The 18,602-nt window shown below is 35.1% G+C and overlaps 1 protein-coding gene across 3 annotated transcripts in view; it reads right to left on the bottom strand.

The window, feature by feature from the left end:
* Nucleotides 1-284: 284 nt before the first annotated feature.
* The window catches only part of Brcc3 (BRCA1/BRCA2-containing complex subunit 3), a 30,797-nt gene continuing 12,479 nt past the window's right edge, over nucleotides 285-18,602 (bottom strand). For 2 of the 3 annotated variants that reach the window (XM_013126286.2, XM_013126284.3), the window contains 7 exons: nucleotides 15,770-15,857; nucleotides 15,244-15,332; nucleotides 13,818-13,873; nucleotides 7,083-7,214; nucleotides 6,507-6,550; nucleotides 5,003-5,173; nucleotides 285-629 (listed from right to left, as the gene is read on the bottom strand). In XM_013126286.2, coding sequence (XP_012981740.1) covers nucleotides 5,022-5,173; nucleotides 6,507-6,550; nucleotides 7,083-7,214; nucleotides 13,818-13,873; nucleotides 15,244-15,332; nucleotides 15,770-15,857 — 561 coding nt within the window. In that variant the 3' untranslated portion in view covers nucleotides 285-629; nucleotides 5,003-5,021. The remainder of the gene's footprint in view (nucleotides 630-5,002; nucleotides 5,174-6,506; nucleotides 6,551-7,082; nucleotides 7,215-13,817; nucleotides 13,874-15,243; nucleotides 15,333-15,769; nucleotides 15,858-18,602) is intronic. The other variant, XM_013126285.3, reaches the window with a different exon arrangement.

The following is an 18,602-nucleotide window of genomic DNA, read 5'->3' as shown; positions in this document are numbered from 1 at the left end:
TCCTAGAAGCCTGGGTATACATTTTTATTCTAAGTAGGTATCAAGTGGCATGATTTGCCCACTTTTCAACTGGATTGCTTTTTGCTGTTGATGTCTGAGGTCTTTATATATTCTGGATACTAGATTCTTAGATATGTTATTTGTAAATGTTTTGGCCCATTTTCTGAGTTTTCATTTTTTATGGTTTTGATGTACAACATTTTTAAATTTTAATCAGGTCTAACAACTATTTTTTGTGGTTTTTCTAAAATACCATAGCTAAAACCAGAGTCATAAAGATTTACTGATGTTTTAATATTTTAATAGTTACAAGTTCTTACATTTAAATCGTTAATACATTTTTTGTTAACACTCATACATGACATGGGGTGGAGGTCTGGCTACATTATTCTGTGCAGATATTTAGTTGTCAATCACCAGCTGTTCAAAGGACTATTGTTTCCACCATTCAATTGTCTTGGCATTTTGCTAAAAATCAGTTCACGATAAACATATGCATTCATTTCTGAAGTCAATTCTATTCACTGTTAGTGGAGAATAGTATTTGAAGTCCAGCATCTTGGTGGCAGGTGTGCTCCTTAGCTACTGAAGTGCCATTTCCATTCCCTCTTCACAGGCAGAGGTAAGAACTGGAGGTATACAGACACACCAATCATTCTCTCAATAGATATACAATTCCCTTTTAAAACAATCATATCAACTTTCTATTTCCATTTAACATCATGGAGGTAATTTTATCCTTCCTTTTTACATATCGGTAAAAAAATGTTTCAAGCATGAAAGAACCAGCTCTAATTTTCCTCAACACATTTACTTATTTGTTCAATTATTTTATTTAATGTAAGAGATCATTGTCTCTTTACCATAAGGGTACTGACCTGGGACTATTTTCACTAGATCTTGTTCCTGCCCTGCTGCTACAAATAAGACTGACTGATGAGCCATGTGTAATGGCACATGCCTGTAATTCCATAGATCAGAAGACTGAGGCAGGAGACTTAACACAAATTTAGAGCCAGCCTGAGCTATATAATTCCCAGCCATAGGCACCATGACACTCCACCTGCCCATTCCTCCTCACATATACCTATTCCATACATTCCAACTCTGATGATATTACAAAAAAACTGCAAATTGCTATAACTCTGCCCCAATGCAAACTGTTTTAAAAAGATGACAGAGATGTTGAGGTTGCCTGTTTGTATTCCAGTTTGTGCATATGGATGCTACTTTTCACTGAGTTAAGAAATATAAGAGAATATGGGTTGGGTCAGAAGCATGCTAAAATTTAGATTTATCAAATTCAATGTGGTACTAAGACTGCCTAGTGGAAATATATAATGAGTAGTTAGAAATCTGAGTTTGGAGTTCAGACAGAAGTGAAGAGAAAGAAATGGATTTGTTTGTAACTGCAAGGAGAGGTTTATGAATGAATTTCAGAAGGGACAGATAGGTTATAAGAAACAATAAAATACATTATAAAAGTGGTAGATTTGGAAGAATGACCAATTGTGTCAAGTCAGAAGTTTATTAATGGCAGTTTTCAAAAAAGAATATGAGTTTGACTATGTGGAGGTTGTTAGGATAAACTTGAGGGGGTTCTGTGTGTAGGACCATGCAGATTCCATGGCAGGCAAGGGTGACTGAGGCGGGGGACAAACATGCCAGGCAGACAGAGCTTAGTGAGAAGTTTTATTAGAAAGGGGAGGGAGGAGCAAGGAATGAGAAAAGAGATAAAGAGACACAGAGACAGAGAGAGGACAGAAGAGAAGAGGGAGCTAGGAAAAGTCCTGTCTGCCCACAGAAGGGAAGAGAGCAGGGAAAGAGAACTGGAAAAGAGCAGAAAGAGAGCAGAGAGACAGAGAAGAGCTGGAAAGAGGGTGTGGCTCTCTGTAATTTCTCCTGCTGCCAGCAGCTGGCTGCCAGAGACACTCTGAGACCCTGACCCGGAACCAACAGCCCACTTTCCATCTATCCGTCTGCTGGAACCCATGCACAACACCTTGTTCATAAAATGGAACCTTACTTCCTATTATTTAAACCTGTAAACTTGTATTTTGCAATAATTATAGACTTACTAGAAATTGTAAAAATAGTAAAAATTCCCATGTACCCTTTACCCAGTTTGTCTTAGTTGTAAGATCTTCTACAACTTTAGAATTTCAAAACCAAAATTATGGTAATGGTATAATATTGCTAAGTAGGCTACAGACTTTATTCACTCCTACTAGATTTTATATACATTGATTTTATGTATATAAATCTATAAAATGCTAACACAGGAACAGATTTATGTATTAAACACTAAATTTAAGATACAAAATTGTTTCACAAGCCTAAATGAACATTTATGTCACACTGTAATAACAATACATATGCTATACAAACCCCAGTCCCTGACTCTGGAAATCATTAACCTGTTCTTCCTTTTCATTAATTCTGACATTTCAACAATGCTCTAGAAATGCAACCATATAGTAAGTGACCTTTTAAGACTCATTTTTTTTCATTTGCTATATGCCCCAAGGCTAATCTAAATTATATAGATACTAGCAATGGGTTCCTTTCTACTACAGAGTAGTAGTTCATGGTAAAAAATGGTCTGTTTAGCCATTTACTCACTGCAGAACATTTAAGTTGCTTCTAATTTGCAGCTATCACAGATAAAGCTGCCAAGAAAAAAAATCTGTAAAATTTTTTTTGTGCCAAGATAGGATGATTGCTATGTCATGTTAAGTGTATGCTTAATTTTATTAAAATTTCTTAATTCTTCTTCCCAGTAGCTGTGCTTTACATTCCTGTCATTGTATGAGAAATCTAGCTTGCATCCTCAACAAATTTGGCATTTTCACATTTTCTCTTTAGCAATTCTGATAAGTATATACTGCAGTTTTAATTTGTATTCCTCATTGATTTATGAGGGTAGATATTTTTCACATAATTACTTCTATTTACTGTCTTTAGTGACAATGTTTATATCTATTTTCATTTTCTAATGGGATTGTTTATTTTTGAGTTTTGAACATATTATCTTTTCTATTGATCAGATATTATTACATAGTTTACAAGTTATTTCTTGCCTTTCCTATTCTTAATATTTTGCATAATAAAAAAGTTTTAATTTTGATGAAGTCTAAATATCTACTATTTTTTCTTGTAGATTGTGGTTTTGAGTTGAAGATTAAGTACCTGACTCCTGAAAATTTTTCTTGAATGATTTTTTTCTAAGTTTTCTACCTTACATTTAAATCCCTGACACATTCTGAGGTATTTTTAAAATATATTTTGTTGGCTTGTGGAAATTCAACTTGTTGAAATGACTGTCCTTTCTTCTTGATCACTTTGTACTTTTTCAAAACTAGTTAAGCATATTATTGTGTGTTTATTTATGAATTTTCTTTCCTGTTCCATTGATTTATACATCTATTCTTCTGCGAATATCATAGCATCTTAGCTACTGCAGCTTTATAGTAAGTCTTGAAGTTATATAATGTGGGCCCTCCAACTCTATATTTTTCAAAATTGATTTAGTTTAATAAATTATATGCCTGGTATTTTAATCTGCCCTATAAAAAAGAAAATGAATAAACAACAATTATAGTAGAAGGAAATTAGAGAAAATACAGCATTTATAGTCCATATGCTCTAAGAATATTTGTTTTTAAATATAAGTATGCCTCAGAATCAGGTAAGTAGATCATGTAGATTTCTCGGTTTTAGCCTCAAAGATTGAATTTGAACTTCAAGTGATTCTGATGTAAGTGTCTCTATGATTTTAAAAAACAACAATCTAGAAGAAAATAATGAGACAAACCAACAACCCCAGTTATCACTGTGGTCTGGACTGATATTATCTGTTTTTTTCTTTTTACTCTTTTTCAGATTCCTACTTTAGTTTCCAGTATTCAGCAGGCTCAACTTTTTTCTGAAGACACAAATATAATTAGTGGTTACATATGAATGAATAATAAAATACAATTATCACATTTTTTGAAATGTGATTCTATTATAACATAAATCCTAAAAAATCAGGATCATATATTGAATTCTTAGATAGACAAGATCAGTAAGAATTTGCTTTAGACTCAAATAAGCTAGAGCTCAGTTGTTTGTTTAAAAAAGCACCCTCAGAGATACAAATTTAGATATCTCATAATATGTATTCAGAGATCAAGAAGGAAGTCCTGATACATGATTTTAAGTTAAAATAATCAATAGAGGTGGGTGCCAATGAGCCACCTGCATGTCTTTCCATTAGCCCTACCATACTTAGGTACTTAGGATTTACTTGCCTAGCAAAAACATCAAACTATAAAATAGGTGTTCTTCCTTTATCTTTTTATATAGGATGTATATGTCTGAAAATAAAAACGACGACTCCAAAGTCTAAAAAGTTTATGTTTCCGGTGCACATCTTTAATCCCACCATACAGGAAGTAAAGGCAAATGGATTTCTGTGAGTTTCAGACCAACCACTGCTATATAATGAGACATTGTCTCAAAAAAAAAGTTTAAGCTAGGTATTTTCATTGAGAATAAATATTTGATGCCACGTATGGTAGGTGACACATTCTTTTAATCCCAGCACTACAGAGGTAGATTTCTGAGTTTGAGGACAGTTTAACCAAGTATGTATAGTGAGTTCCAGGGCAGTTAGGGATACACATTAACACTTTGGCTCAACAAAATAGAGTATCTTTAAAATTTAAAATAAACTTATCAGACATTATATTCCCAGATATTCCTTGCTAATGTACCTTCTATACTCCTTACAAAGTAACTTTTATATTCTGCTTAAATCATCCTGGATATTTTCTTTTACAGCAACTGCAAGTAAGAGGATTCTACAAGCTCTGGGGAAATTTAGGAAGACATCTTGTGCTTTTATATATATAAAACTATTTGTTGGGACATAAAAAATGCTCCTGAATTATCTGCCTACATAGGAGTTGTATGTAGTTTTAGACCATATTCAGCACACAAACTGAAAAAAAAGTATTACCACATTTTGTCTTCTTGTTTTATTCCAGGGAAGACAGCTCCTCCATAAGCTCTTCCTTTTCTTGTTGCAATTCTTGCAAATGCTGCTGGTTTTGCTCCAGTCTGTCCTCCAACCACTGTAGTAGAGGCCCACTGACTGCTGACATCTGACTGCATAAATTCTTAGTAAACACTTCAATAAGAAAAGAAAAACCAGATAACTATGAAAAGTAGTATTCACAGGCATGTTCTTACTATATTACCAACAGTACTTTAGTTTTGGGCACAGGAAAAAGGGCTTGGAGGAACAAGTTTCTAAAATACAATAAGCAGGATTGATAAATGATTTTCAGTAGCCAACTAGGGGGAAAAGAACTGAGCAAAGCAGATACATTTTCTGAAGTCCTAGATCCATAAGCCAAATAGAAATCTAACTATGTAAAAAAAATAAAATAAAAAGGAGAAAGATGGCTAGCTCTTAATTTCTTCAAGTGAAAGGGCTAAGAAAGAGTCCTTTCTCCAGTAGGACTCTACTGTCTCCTCAAATGGAAACAGAATTAAGTCCATGCAAGTTAAGCTTGTTTCTTTTGATCAGCACTATAGTCTTGTGCCTATAGACTATCTAGCAAGGAAAAGGTACTTAAATGTTTTCTTTTTATAAATAAGCAAATGAATGGATGCTATTTAGTGAATAAACTATCCATCACTAATTTGAAATTTTGATTAAATATGAATTATTTCATATACATGCACCTGTCTCTAGGCACTGTCCAGGTATACTGATCAGTTTGTCTACATTTGAGCTGTTACTATATTTTTTAATTTATTGTTATTTTAGAGTATGGGTGTACACCATATATTACCAGCCTTAACTCTTCGTCATGTTTTATTGAGATAAATATGTTTCCCTTTTTGTCTTCACAAAGAAGTTGCCTACTAATCAGAAATCTTTCCACTGTTTGTTGTGGTACATGCCTTTATGCCTAGCACTTGAGAGGCAGAGGCAGGCAGATCTTTGTGAATTTGAGAACAGGGTGGTCTACTACACTGAGTTTTTTTGCTCCTTAGACTTAACTCAGGAATTCCTTCTCTATTTATTCATTTATTCTATTTATTTCTGCTTCATGTATTCTCTTTCCTCTACCTGCCTACCTCTTCCAACTCTTACTACAATAAGTTGGTGGTAATGTGATAAAACCAGTTCATAATGGCATATTGCTAAAATTTCTGGATGCTATTGAGCATCCATGCTATGGAATGCTATGGAAACTGGGATTCCCTAAGAGGTAGTGTTTAAAGATATACCACAAAACCACTGCGCTAGTTTATAAAAAAGCTTTTCTAGTTTTCCTTTTGTCTTATCATAAGGCCACATTTATAGTATTTAAGGGTCTGTAGGGTTCCAAGGAAATGTAAGGAGCAAGATTAGTTAAATTTCTTGAGAAGGAAATTCCAAGATCAATTAAAATTGTTTATAATAAAATGAGTATGTCAAAGATCACTTCATATGCTCCAGAATATTTTACCTGAGCCATTATGAATCTTGGTTACTGAATCCAGATGTGTAAGGCTAAAGGAAAAAGGTACTTTAGGTTAGCAAAAAAGCAGAAACAAAATGGTCAGGTGTTTAACAAAATCATAATCTGCATCAAACCTTTGCCAATTAGATTAGATGAACATAATGATTTGAGTTCCCACCATTGTTCATTTTAAATTTATTTGGGGGATATGTTTTTATTTAAAAATTCAAAAGATAATTCAAAGATGTAATTATGAAATTACTATCTCTCATTGAATGAAGCTCTTGATATACTATGCATTTAGTAGACAAGGCCCAGTACTACACAGTGGGACCACTAGGGTGTTATGGTTTATTTTCACAACCAGAAAAGGAAACATGTTTTGTTTTGAAGGATCCAAAATATATGAGGCAAGATAGTAATGTTAAAGAGATCATTATAATATAGTTTGAGAAACATGATTTGAAGCTGCTGTGATGCTCACTCCCAGACTGGCAGAAGGAAAGGGGACTCAAGAGCTAAGCTGCTAAAAGATAAAGGGTCTTCACTAAAGTTAACAAGAGAAACACTAAAAGTTGTTACCTGTGAATCCTTCTATATGCATCCTGTTCTTCCTGACACAGGATCTTTGGCAGCTCTACTGCTGATTCAAGGCATACTTTCCCAATAGTGATATGAGGTACAATATGGATTGGGATTTCAATTCTCTCATACCTGCAAGACAACCAATTTTTGTCACATTTTGTCCATTAATTAAAATAAGTTCTTTACACTTTAACTGAGACTTTCATATATGGAGTGCTTCAAAGATTACATATTACTATAATTCATTAAGTTACTCAATTTGAAAGTGGACAGAGTTTAAATTAGGCTTTTCTGGAGAGCAAATTAAAAGTCTATTTGTACACTCATTATTCTCTAGTTCCTTAGAGAATATGAATCCATTTTTGCAAATTTCAGAGAAACCTTTAGGAATTCAAAACCAAATAAAAGAAACAACTAATACTGCTGTTAGTCAATAAGTTGCCATGAAGCTGACAAACTGACTCCAATGCAGATACTCCAGTGACATTATCAAATTCATTTTGTAGATGGAACAACTGACACAAATAACTAGCATCCCTCCATTTTTATTCTCATCTATGAATAAAACTAGGTAAGATGTTTACACATACTTCCATTCCATGATAGAATGGATGGTACAGACAAGTTTGCTCTAAGTTCAGTCAAGCTACCTGTATTTATTTCTCACTCCCAATATGCCTAAACTCTACATTAACAGTGGAGTCAGTGGAGGATCCAGTCTTGGGGCTCTCTACATTATAAAATCTAAGGGTACATGATAGTAAAATAGAATAAGATCTAGTTCTCTATTTTCTCTTCCTACCCACCAAAGTATCTTTGGATCCTATATCATTACTTAGATGAAACATACATGACAGGAAATTACAACTATCCTTCACTTACCCATGTTCACATAGTCAGGAGAGAGATAATGAAACAATATACAATAGTAGTCTTTGAAGAATGACATTTTGGGGAGTAAAACACAGTGGTTATTATTAATGATGGGTCCAGAAACACTGAAGAAGTCAAGTCTGCTACTCTTAATTCTCTTAACAAGATTACCAACTAAATTTGCTGGGTACACAAGCAGAAATGGTCCCAACACTGTACCATATTTGAACACACATTTCCATTAATTCACAGAACAAACTGCAGAGTTTCTATCAGGTAACCAAAACTCAAATCCTAGAGCCAAAGTAAAACCATATATATCTAAAGTTTATGACAGAGATTCTGCCTCTGATAATGAAGTAGCTGTTATAACCAGTCTTCCTACTAAAAACAATTAAAACTCACTTAAAGAAAAAACTGACAAAAGTCACTGAAGAACTTATTTGGCTTACACTTCCATATCACTATTTATCATAAAAGGAAGTCAGGACAGGAACTCACACAGGGCAGGAACCTGGAAGCAGGGCCAACAACTAAAGAGGGAGAAAATTTCAGAGACAAGCCTCACAGTTAGATCCAGTTTTCCTAGAAAAGTATGATTCTAAATGAGGAAACTTATATAGGATAAGAAGTTGTAAAGAATTCTCAAAATACTGATGAATCTGGATGACAAAATTATAGCTAAGGACATGCAAGGGTAAAGAAGCCCTGTGAAGTGTTCTCAGGCATATGATGGTAAACATACTAGGAACAAAAACAGAACTACATTATTGTACTGGTTGGTTTTGTGTGTCAATTGACACAAGCTAGAGTCATCAGAGAGGAAGGAGATCCAGTTATGGAAATGCCTCCATGAGATCCAGCTATAAGTAATTTTATCAATTAATGATCGATGGGAGAAGGTCCAGCCCATGATGGGTTGGACATCTCTGGGCAGGTGTTCCTGGGTTCTATAAAAAAGCAGGCTGAGGAAGGCAGAAGGAACAAGCCAGCAGCCTCTGCATTAGCTCCTGCCTCCAGGATCCTGCCCTGTTTGAGTTCCTGTCCTGACTTCATCCAGTGATGTACTATGATCCGGAAGTGTAAGCCAAATAAACCTTTTCCTCCCCAACTTGCTTTTTGGTCATAGTGTTTCATCACAGCAACAGAAACCCTAACTAAGACAACTATATAGGGACTAGAAGTCTAAACTTGAATTATCCCAATTCCTGATTGAATAGGAAGTGATCTGGTAGTTCTACTAGATAGAATATAGAAAGCCACTAAAACCCTTTCTCTCACTATAACAAGAAAATATCAGATAATAAAATATAAAGGAAAATATCTACTAAGTGTGAGTACAAAAGTAATTTCAAATAAATTATGTTCTAGAAAGAAACAATGAATAGATTATGAGTAAAGATCAGTGACCACTCTTCTCTTTTGAGACAGAGAAAGGTACATGATAGGGCTTTGCCTGAAGTTTAACTTTGCTAGGAGTAAGGAGAAATGAATAGGGCTTGTAATAGTGATTATGTGGGTATATGTGGTAGATTGAAACATGTAGAAGCCTTAAGTATAGAATTGATTCAACTCCACTATCAAATGTAAACCACAAGCTTTACTAAGAACATGGAGAATGAGATTTGAGCTGGAAAGCAAAGAGAGCTTCAGCATTTCATACTTATTGAATCTAAAATTCATGTTATACACGGAGAAATGTGATAACCATTAGGCAGCTGTCACCTTGTGCTCATAACCCAACAATAGAGAGAGAGAGAGGAAATGAAAAGAAAGGGAAAAGGAAGGAATTTTCAAAAATACAGTAGGAATATAGTCATTGGCCAACATTTATAATTAATATAGCATCGTGTTTCTTGGGGGCTGAAGTGGTGGTGGGACCAGGCTGGAGGGACAAAGAACCTCTCATAATACAAAAGTATCTGTTGCACAAGCATAATGACCTAAATCAGATTTCCAGGACCCAAACAGTAGAAGGAGAACTCCAGAAATTTGTTCTCTGACCTTGACATGTGTACCATGGCATAGCACACTTTGACATATCATACATATGTGCATGCAAAAATACACATATGTATACACATGTAATAAATATTTTTTAAAGTTGGGTGTGGTGGTGCATGTCTATAATCTCAGCACTCAGGACGCAGCAAAGGCAGGTTGATCTTTGCGTTTAAGGTCAGTCTGACCTACAGAAAAATTTCTTCACCAGTCTGAGCTACACAGAGAAGCCCTGTACCCCCCCAAAATAAATAAATTTAAAGAAATCTACTTTGCTACAAATAAAAGAGTTCCAGAAATTTATCTATTTAAAACCGTGTCTGAAAATAAAAATCCAAGCACATTAAAACAGATTAGGACTGGTGAAATAGTTTACAGCAGCACAAGAGAACTGACCCCCAAAACTTGTTCTCTGACCCGCATGCCATGTGTGCTATGCCATGTGTGTACATACACAAATGCAGTAACAATAAGCCAAAAATAAGTCAACAACCAAATTTCATACCTCAAACAGAAAAAAATGACTAAACCTAAACCAAGCAGAAAGAAATGGATTATAAATAATAGGTAAAGTAGAACAGAGAACACAAAATCAACAGAGGGAAACAAAAGTTTGCTTTTTAAAAGATGAACAAACCAAAAAAAAACTTTAGCAAAATAAACTAAGGGGGAAAGGAAGGATCATTCAAGTAACTAAAATTAGAGTTGGGAAGTATAAGTAAAGCCAATGGCAATGATGGGGCTGGGAAGATGGCTTAGAAGTTAAGGGTACTAAAGATGCTCTTGTAAGGGACTTTAGGATTTCTATTACTGTAACAAAACACCATGACAAAAAGCAAGTTGGGGATGAAAGGGTTTATTTGGCTTACACTTCCATATCACTATTTATCATAAAAGGAAGTCAAGACAGGAACTCACACAGGGCAGGAACCTGGAAGCAGGAGCTGATGCAGAGTCCATGAAGGGGTGCTGCTTCCTGGCTTGCTCCCCATGGCTTGCTCCACCTGCTTCCTTATAGAACTCAGGACCACTAACACAGGTGGCACCACCCACAATGGGCTAGCCTCTCCCATTGATTACTACTCAAGAAAATGTCTTACAGGTCTGCCCTACAATCTGATCTTATGCAAATATTTTCTTATTTGAGGTCCCTTCCTCTAAAATGACTTTAGTTTGTGTCAAGTTGATATAAAACTAGCCATCACAAGGACCTCAGTTCAGTTCCCAGTACCCACATACCAGTTTACAATCATATATAACTACAGGTGTAAGGGATTCTGGTCACTGTACACACATGGTGCACAGGCAAACATTCAGACACAACACTCATACACATAAAAATAAATAAATAAATCTTTTTAAAGGCAATGAAATAAAACTACTATAAGAGGATATTATAAACAATTGTATACCAATAAATTGGATAAGAAATATAACATAATACTCTGTAATAAAAGTTTATTGTTCGGGATGGAGAGGTGGCTCAGCAGTTAAGAGCACTAGCTGCTCTTCCAGAGGTCCTGAGTTCAATTTTCAGCAACCACATGATGGCTCACAGGCATCTATAGTGGGGACCTTATGCCTTCTTCTGGTATAAAGGTATACATGCAGGTAGAGCACTCACACATCAGATAGATAGATAGATAGATCTTATAAAAGTTTATTGTTCTTTTTTAAACTTTTATTTTTATTATTTTATGTATATGTGTGTTTTGCCTGCATGAATATCTGTGTACCACATGTGTGTAGCAACCATGGAGGCCAGAAGTTGATGGATTTTGGGGACAGGAATTATGGACAGTTGTCAGCCAACTCACAATGCGGGTGCTGGGAATCAAACCCATGTCTTTCGGACAGTATCAAGTGCTCTTAACTACTGAGCCATCTGTTCAGTTCCTAGTTTTTTAAATGTTGAGGAAATATTTCATGAGGAAAAAGTAGTTATCTATGTAGTTAACTGAGGTCCCAACTTCTGAACACTCAAATATAATTTCTGAAGACACATTTGAACTTTACATATAATAGTTCTTACTTGGTCCCCAGAATTAATGTCTTTCTGGAATCCAAAACACATTGAATTCTCCATCAAACCATGTGATGAGAATGGTCAGTCAGCAGACATCCACCTGTGAGACCATGATTCTATATGACCCCTTCATCAACAATTTCCAAAGACAAGATGCTAGTGAAATTGTATAAAGACCAAATGATTATCCTTTTAAAAAATAACTTTTTAAAAATGGTAGATACCAGGTGCGATATCTCATTTCTGTAATCTCAATTACTTGAGAAGCAGAGACAGGAGGCTCTTAAATTCAAGTTCCTTCTGGGCAACTTAGCAAAACCCTGTCTCAAAATAAAATTTCAAAAGGGGAATGGAGATGTAGCTCAGTTGACAGAGTGCTTGCTTAATGTGTATGAAGTCCTGGATTTCATTCCTAGCACTGCATAAACCATCAGTGGGAGCAGATGCCTGTTACCCTAGCACATTGGAAGGTTAATGCAAAAGGATGAATGAAAGAATGAATTATCTGTTAATATTATAAAAAATGATATTCCCACCTCACACCTCTGGGAGAGATGTCTTTACTGACATCTTTACTGATATCTTTACTGTCAACTCTACTGAACTCAGTGCAGGAGCCAGACAGGTTAGGAGTAAAACATCTGATATTTTAGATGGTTATTTTGTCTTTTCCAATTAATAGCACTGAGAACAGAGCTAATATTTGATTCAGTTAGTGCCATTATTATTTATCTAACAAATGATTGCAGAAATCATGTTTGCTTTTTATCTGATATACAACATAGCCTTTATGTACCTATTTTCAAGGACTGAGTTCTATAAATCCAATAATACTAAGTATTCTAGGCCAACATATCTTTAATACACAGCATTATAAGTGATTCTCTTTTAATATTCAAATCCTATTTTATTTCACTGCCATTTAGACTAATAGCATACTGTCCACACCATAGCTCATGAAGAAGTATACTTCAAATATCAGGATATGAGCATCGTCAGTCATGTGAAATGGATAGGAAATGTAAGATCAACCTTTTCTGGTTTTCCATTGAGTAACATATTTAACTTCCATATTGTCTAATTTATTTATATGCTTTCTCAGGTAATTCTCACTGCCCTAAATTTGACAAACAGGGGGCTATGTCAAACATCACCTGACTCTACATACAAACATCTAATTACTTAAGCAATTAGTCCCATAAGTGGCAATTTCTCTGAACATAGTGACTCAGTTGCACTAGCTTTAAAAATCAAAATTCTATGCATTGCTACAACTGAATTTTAATATAGTAGGAGACAATGTCTACATGATTATCAGCTCACCACTGCCAACTAAGAAGGGTGTATCAGAGTTCTCTAGATTTCTCTAGAGCAGTTCCTCATGTTGTGGTAACCTCTATGAATTTATTTTTGTTGCTACTTCATAACTTTAATTTTGCTACTGTTATGAATCATAATGTAAATATTTTGGAGATAGAGGTTTGCAGTGGGGTTGTGCCCCACAGGTTGAGAACTACTGCTCTACAGGAACAGAAATGATAATATATAGTATCTTAAAGGCAACTAGCAGCACAATACAATTTTGGAAATGTGAAACAAGACTATGGTGATATAGCTATAACAAAGAGACTATATATCTGATTCCAGCTTCCTAGACTTTCACAGTACCCAAACTGATAAAGAAATTCTAATATTTCTTAGAACTATTAGCGAGTAAGAGTAGGAATACAGTACTATTAGTATCTTACTTGAGAAAAATTAAATGAACTAGAACAATCAACTCCATGACTAGGCATTAGTCCCGTCAATAATAACATCTCTGTCATACTTACTCTGAGCTCTTTTGGGCTTGTATGGATTGGAAGCAAGTATAAAGTACCCGACCTGTCTATTAAAAAGAAAGCCAGAAAGGAAATGTCATATACAAAAGGATTCATTTTTATTAATTTTTTTCTTGAGACATAATCTGGATATCTTTACAGAGTACATTATAGTATTCAATATAAATATACACTGTGGAATAACTGACTCAGTATAACAAGCACTTCTATCTTCAATAATTAATCATTATGTTTTTTGTTTTTCGAGACAAAAATGTGTAGCCTTGGCTGTCCACAGCTCAATCTCTAGACCAGGCTGGCCTGGAATTCTCAGAGATCTACTTGCCTCTGCCTCCCAAGTGCTGGGAGTAAAGGCATGAGCCACCACCGCCCAGTGGACCATTAATCCTTTTTGTGTTGGAAATTTCATAGCAATTCAGTAGACTCTAACTTAAAACTCAAAGGCTTTTATGAACATAGTAGACTAAAAGAGATTCGATAGGCTATAGAATATGCCACAAATAAATCAATTTCTGTGAGAAGGATCACATACATAATCAGTACAAGTTATAGCCAAACATCTTCTCATGAGATAGAATTATTAACAAATATGAGAACCAGGAAAGTAATTAACCTCATTTATTTATGATGATAATAAGCAAATTAAATGGTGACAAAACCAAAAGCATTTCAAAAAATTATAAAGTTTCAGATATTGCCTTGTACTGTTTCTGGAAAACAGTGAATTCATGGAAAATATTCATTATTAGCACAGTTATCTTCTCCACACCAAAGTCAAAGCTTTATAATCTTTCGCCTAGATTACTGGCAATATCTTCTTAACTAGTTTCTCTGTCATTAATTTCACCCTTCTCACACTAAACCTGTCTAATCCATTAGTAATATAATACCTAGAGTGATTTTATTAATATATAAAGTCACCCTATAATGGCTTCCCATCTCAGAGGCAAAGTAAAAGCCTTACAAGAACTAGTTCCCATTACATTTTGGGCATCTTTAAGGATGACCAAATCAGAACACTTCCAAGAGATAAGGAAGAAAGGCTAGTTAAATAGGGTATTGCAATATAAGTATATAAATTAAGACCAAGACAAACATTTGCCATGGTCCTCCTCTTTCTACTACAGTCACACCAACTTCTTCAATATTCCCTGAAAATGCCACACTCACTGTAGGGTGCTTACACTTGCTATTTCCTCTGTCAGGGATAATCTTCCCCCAAGAAATACTCCCTTATCTTCTTCCAATCTTGACTCAATAACCTTTCCCATTGAAAACTTCCCTGGCCATCCTACTAAAACTGCAAAGAGATTTTTTTCTATTCTGTATCTACTCTATGTACAAATACACATACACACACACACAAACACACACACACAAATGTGTATGTACACACACACACTTATACATACAATACCTTTGTGTTCTTGTCTTCTATGAAGCAGGAAAAAATAAGTCCTACAAAGCCTTGATCCATCATTTGGTACATAGCTTGTGTACGAACATCTAAAATATAAATAAAAATATTCTGTTAATAACCTGTATTTAACAGATTTTATTTAGAGATATCAATAATGACTATTAGCTATCTTGTCAACATTGGTATTCTACAGGCAAAATAGGGATACACTGCAATAATGTGAATATCAGCATATTTTGTTAAGTTAAAGAAATATTATGGAAAGTTTGCTATTAAGTAGTAACTCTAGGCTGCTTAGCCCAAGAGTGGCCCTACTATAAAATGTAGCACAGATAAAAAAAATTGAAAGCTTCAGCTATCCCCCAAATTTGATAATTTCCTCTGGATTAGAAGACAGACTTTGGTAGTGACAAAAATATTTCTTAGAAGGAAAACCCTTTTGATAACAATGCTATGTAATTGAGGAAAATGATATTCATTCAAGTTAAATAAACAAACAACACTGCAACCTTATCACACTTACCAACATGGGAAGGCCAAACTGTTATATGAGGGTGGGAATGATACCAGCCAACAACTCTCATGGGACGGCCTGTTAGTTCAGCCAACCTGTATGTTTGTCAAGGTATTTGCAAATAAAGAAAGACCTTGATGCTCATAATAAAGGCCCAAAATACATAACTAAGGGTGAAATAAGGTCGATGCTCAGAACTTCTAATGTTATTCACTTAAAGTCAGTTTTTTTCTTTAAATATAACTCATATTTATATCATCTTACTGCAATTGTGCTATTCAAATCTTTACACTCTTTGCAAAAATAGCTTGTTTAAATCTCCATAATTCATTTATATTTTCAATTCGAGAATCCTGTCTTGTCTACCCTCACTTTCAGTATGGAAATATAATAAATAAATTCATATCCAGTGGTTCTCAACCTTCCTAATACTGCAACCCTTTAATACAGTTTTTTATGTTGTAGTGAACCCCAACCATAAAATTATTTTCATTGTTACTTTATAACTGTAATTTTGTTGCTGATATGAATCATAATGCAAGTATTTCTAGAAATAGAGGTTTGCCAAAAGGGTCATGACCCACAAGTTGAGAACCGTGTATACACACACACACACACACACACACTGATATGTGTGGACTGTAGAGTGGAGGAACAGGGATGATAGGCAAGTGCTCTACCTCTAAGCCATAATGATTTTTTAAATATATTTAATTTCTCCGTAGTAAGCTATCAGATGTTAAAACAGCAAAGTAAAGTGGTTGCAGGCCATACAAAGTCCACAGATCATTTGCACATGTAGTATAAAATGCTGCTTAGTTTTCCTACAAATTACCTATATTAAAACACAACAAATGATTGCCATTTTGACTGAAGTGAAATGGCATCACAACATAATTTTGATTTACATATCCTTGATGACTAGATGTTAAGTGCCTTTAAGATATTTATTGGATGGTCATGCTTCTTCTAAAATTATCTATTTATTTTTATTTCATCTGTGTGTTTTACTTGTATGTATGTATGTATGTGCACCATGTGCATGCCAGATACCCAGAAGTTTCTTCTTTTGAGAACATGAATCATGAAAGAGAATTTAATGCTATTTTTTCCTAGTTTCAACTCTGTTAGTTTCTTCTTTTTGTATATATAAGTGAATAAAAATGCAATTGAGGGACTGAAGAGGTTCACTGGCTGCTCTTCCAGAAGATCTGGGTTCAATGTCTAGCACCCACATGGCAGCTCACAACTATTTGTGATTCCAGCGCCAGGGTATTTGATACACTCTTCTGGCCTCCAAAGCATTGCATGCACATAGTGCATAAACAAACATGCAGGCAAGACATCCATGTAATTGATAACTAAAGTGAAAGTAAAAGTACCCTAAGTGAAGCTCCACTGCTTTAGAATGGCCATTCTAACTATATTGAGATATATAGAGTTTTGGTCTGGGCAACTGTTTGAGTGACTAGGTTAAATTAGCTGTTTTTATTTGTGAGCTAATTAGAATAAAGTTTTTTAATTTTAAAAAGAGTGCACCGTCTACTCAGTTCATTGTTCATATATTGACTGGCAGATTTTTCTGGTGTTTAATGCTTGCAATTCTTTGTACATTCCAGATATTAACTGCTTGTCTGAAGAATAGCCAGCAAAGATTTTCTCCCATTCTATATATGTAAAGGCTGGAGAGAGAGATGGCTTAGTGGTTAAAAGGCAGTGGCTGCTTTCCTAGAGAATCCAGGTTGGATTCCCAGCATCCACATGGCAGCTCACAACCATGTAGAACTTCAGTTCCAAGAGATCCAACACATTTTTTCTAGTTTCATGAGCACCAGGTTCACATATACATATACACAGGCAAAACACCCACATACATAAAATTAAACACACAGACATACTACATTTTATACAACTAAATCTAAGGAACAATACACCTTTTGAGATAGGATCTCACTATATAGGCCAGGTGGCCTCGAATTTGCAGTCCTCCTGCCTCCACTTCACACATCCTGGAACTACGGGTAGAACCACTGCACCTTGCTTAAAAGTGCTTTTAATGTTCAAATGATGAGGAAAATTGCTTATTCCTTGAGTTTCTCTCTTTAGCAGTAGACTGGGAAGAATGTTCCACATGGTAGTGAAGAGTATATGTGTCACTCTGTGTAAGGTGTTCAGCTCTGTGCCTGGCTCCCAGTAAGTACTTGACAAATAGTAATTGTAATGGTAAAGTATAATCGTATACCCAGCCATTACCTGTTTGGGAATGGGTTGGTTTCCACTTGAATATAATAAGTAATCTCAATAATAAACATAATTTTTAGAACTATAGGAATTTTTGTTTTGGCAGTTAATTCTATTTGTTTTTAAAATATACAAAGTTCACTAGATAGGAAACATAAAGTGAGCCTATGAGAGGATTTCCAAACCACACAAGAATAGGGAAGGAAAACTAAAGTCAAGCCAGGTAGAGTACCCAAAGCTTAAGTGGATCATTAAGTCTGGTGGCTTTTAGGGCAGAAAACATCTCCAAAGAGACAGGTATGTCCACTGGGTCCCATTTGAGTATTCCACGGCGCATAGAGAAACCTAAGTGTGTGAGGGAAGGACCTGAGGCCTAAGAAAAAGTAACTGCCCCTTAACAAGGTGATGGTAAGTAACTACTGGGCCCTGAGAAGCAGAATGGAGACCAGCAGCTATTTCCCCCTACACATTCCCTGCCAAGTTAGAGAGACATCTTTTAGGAGACAGGGGATAAAGTACTTAGAAGGGTCCTGTCTTAGTAGTGAGGAAAACCTCCTGTACTCAGAGTTGTTCAGTTCTATACAGTTCACCCTGAAAAGTT

The sequence above is a fragment of the Mesocricetus auratus genome, unplaced genomic scaffold (genome assembly GCF_017639785.1).
Source record: "Mesocricetus auratus isolate SY011 unplaced genomic scaffold, BCM_Maur_2.0 Super-Scaffold_100003, whole genome shotgun sequence".
NCBI classification, from domain to species: Eukaryota; Metazoa; Chordata; class Mammalia; order Rodentia; family Cricetidae; genus Mesocricetus; species Mesocricetus auratus.
This window is presented reverse-complemented; position numbering and strand designations above follow the sequence as displayed.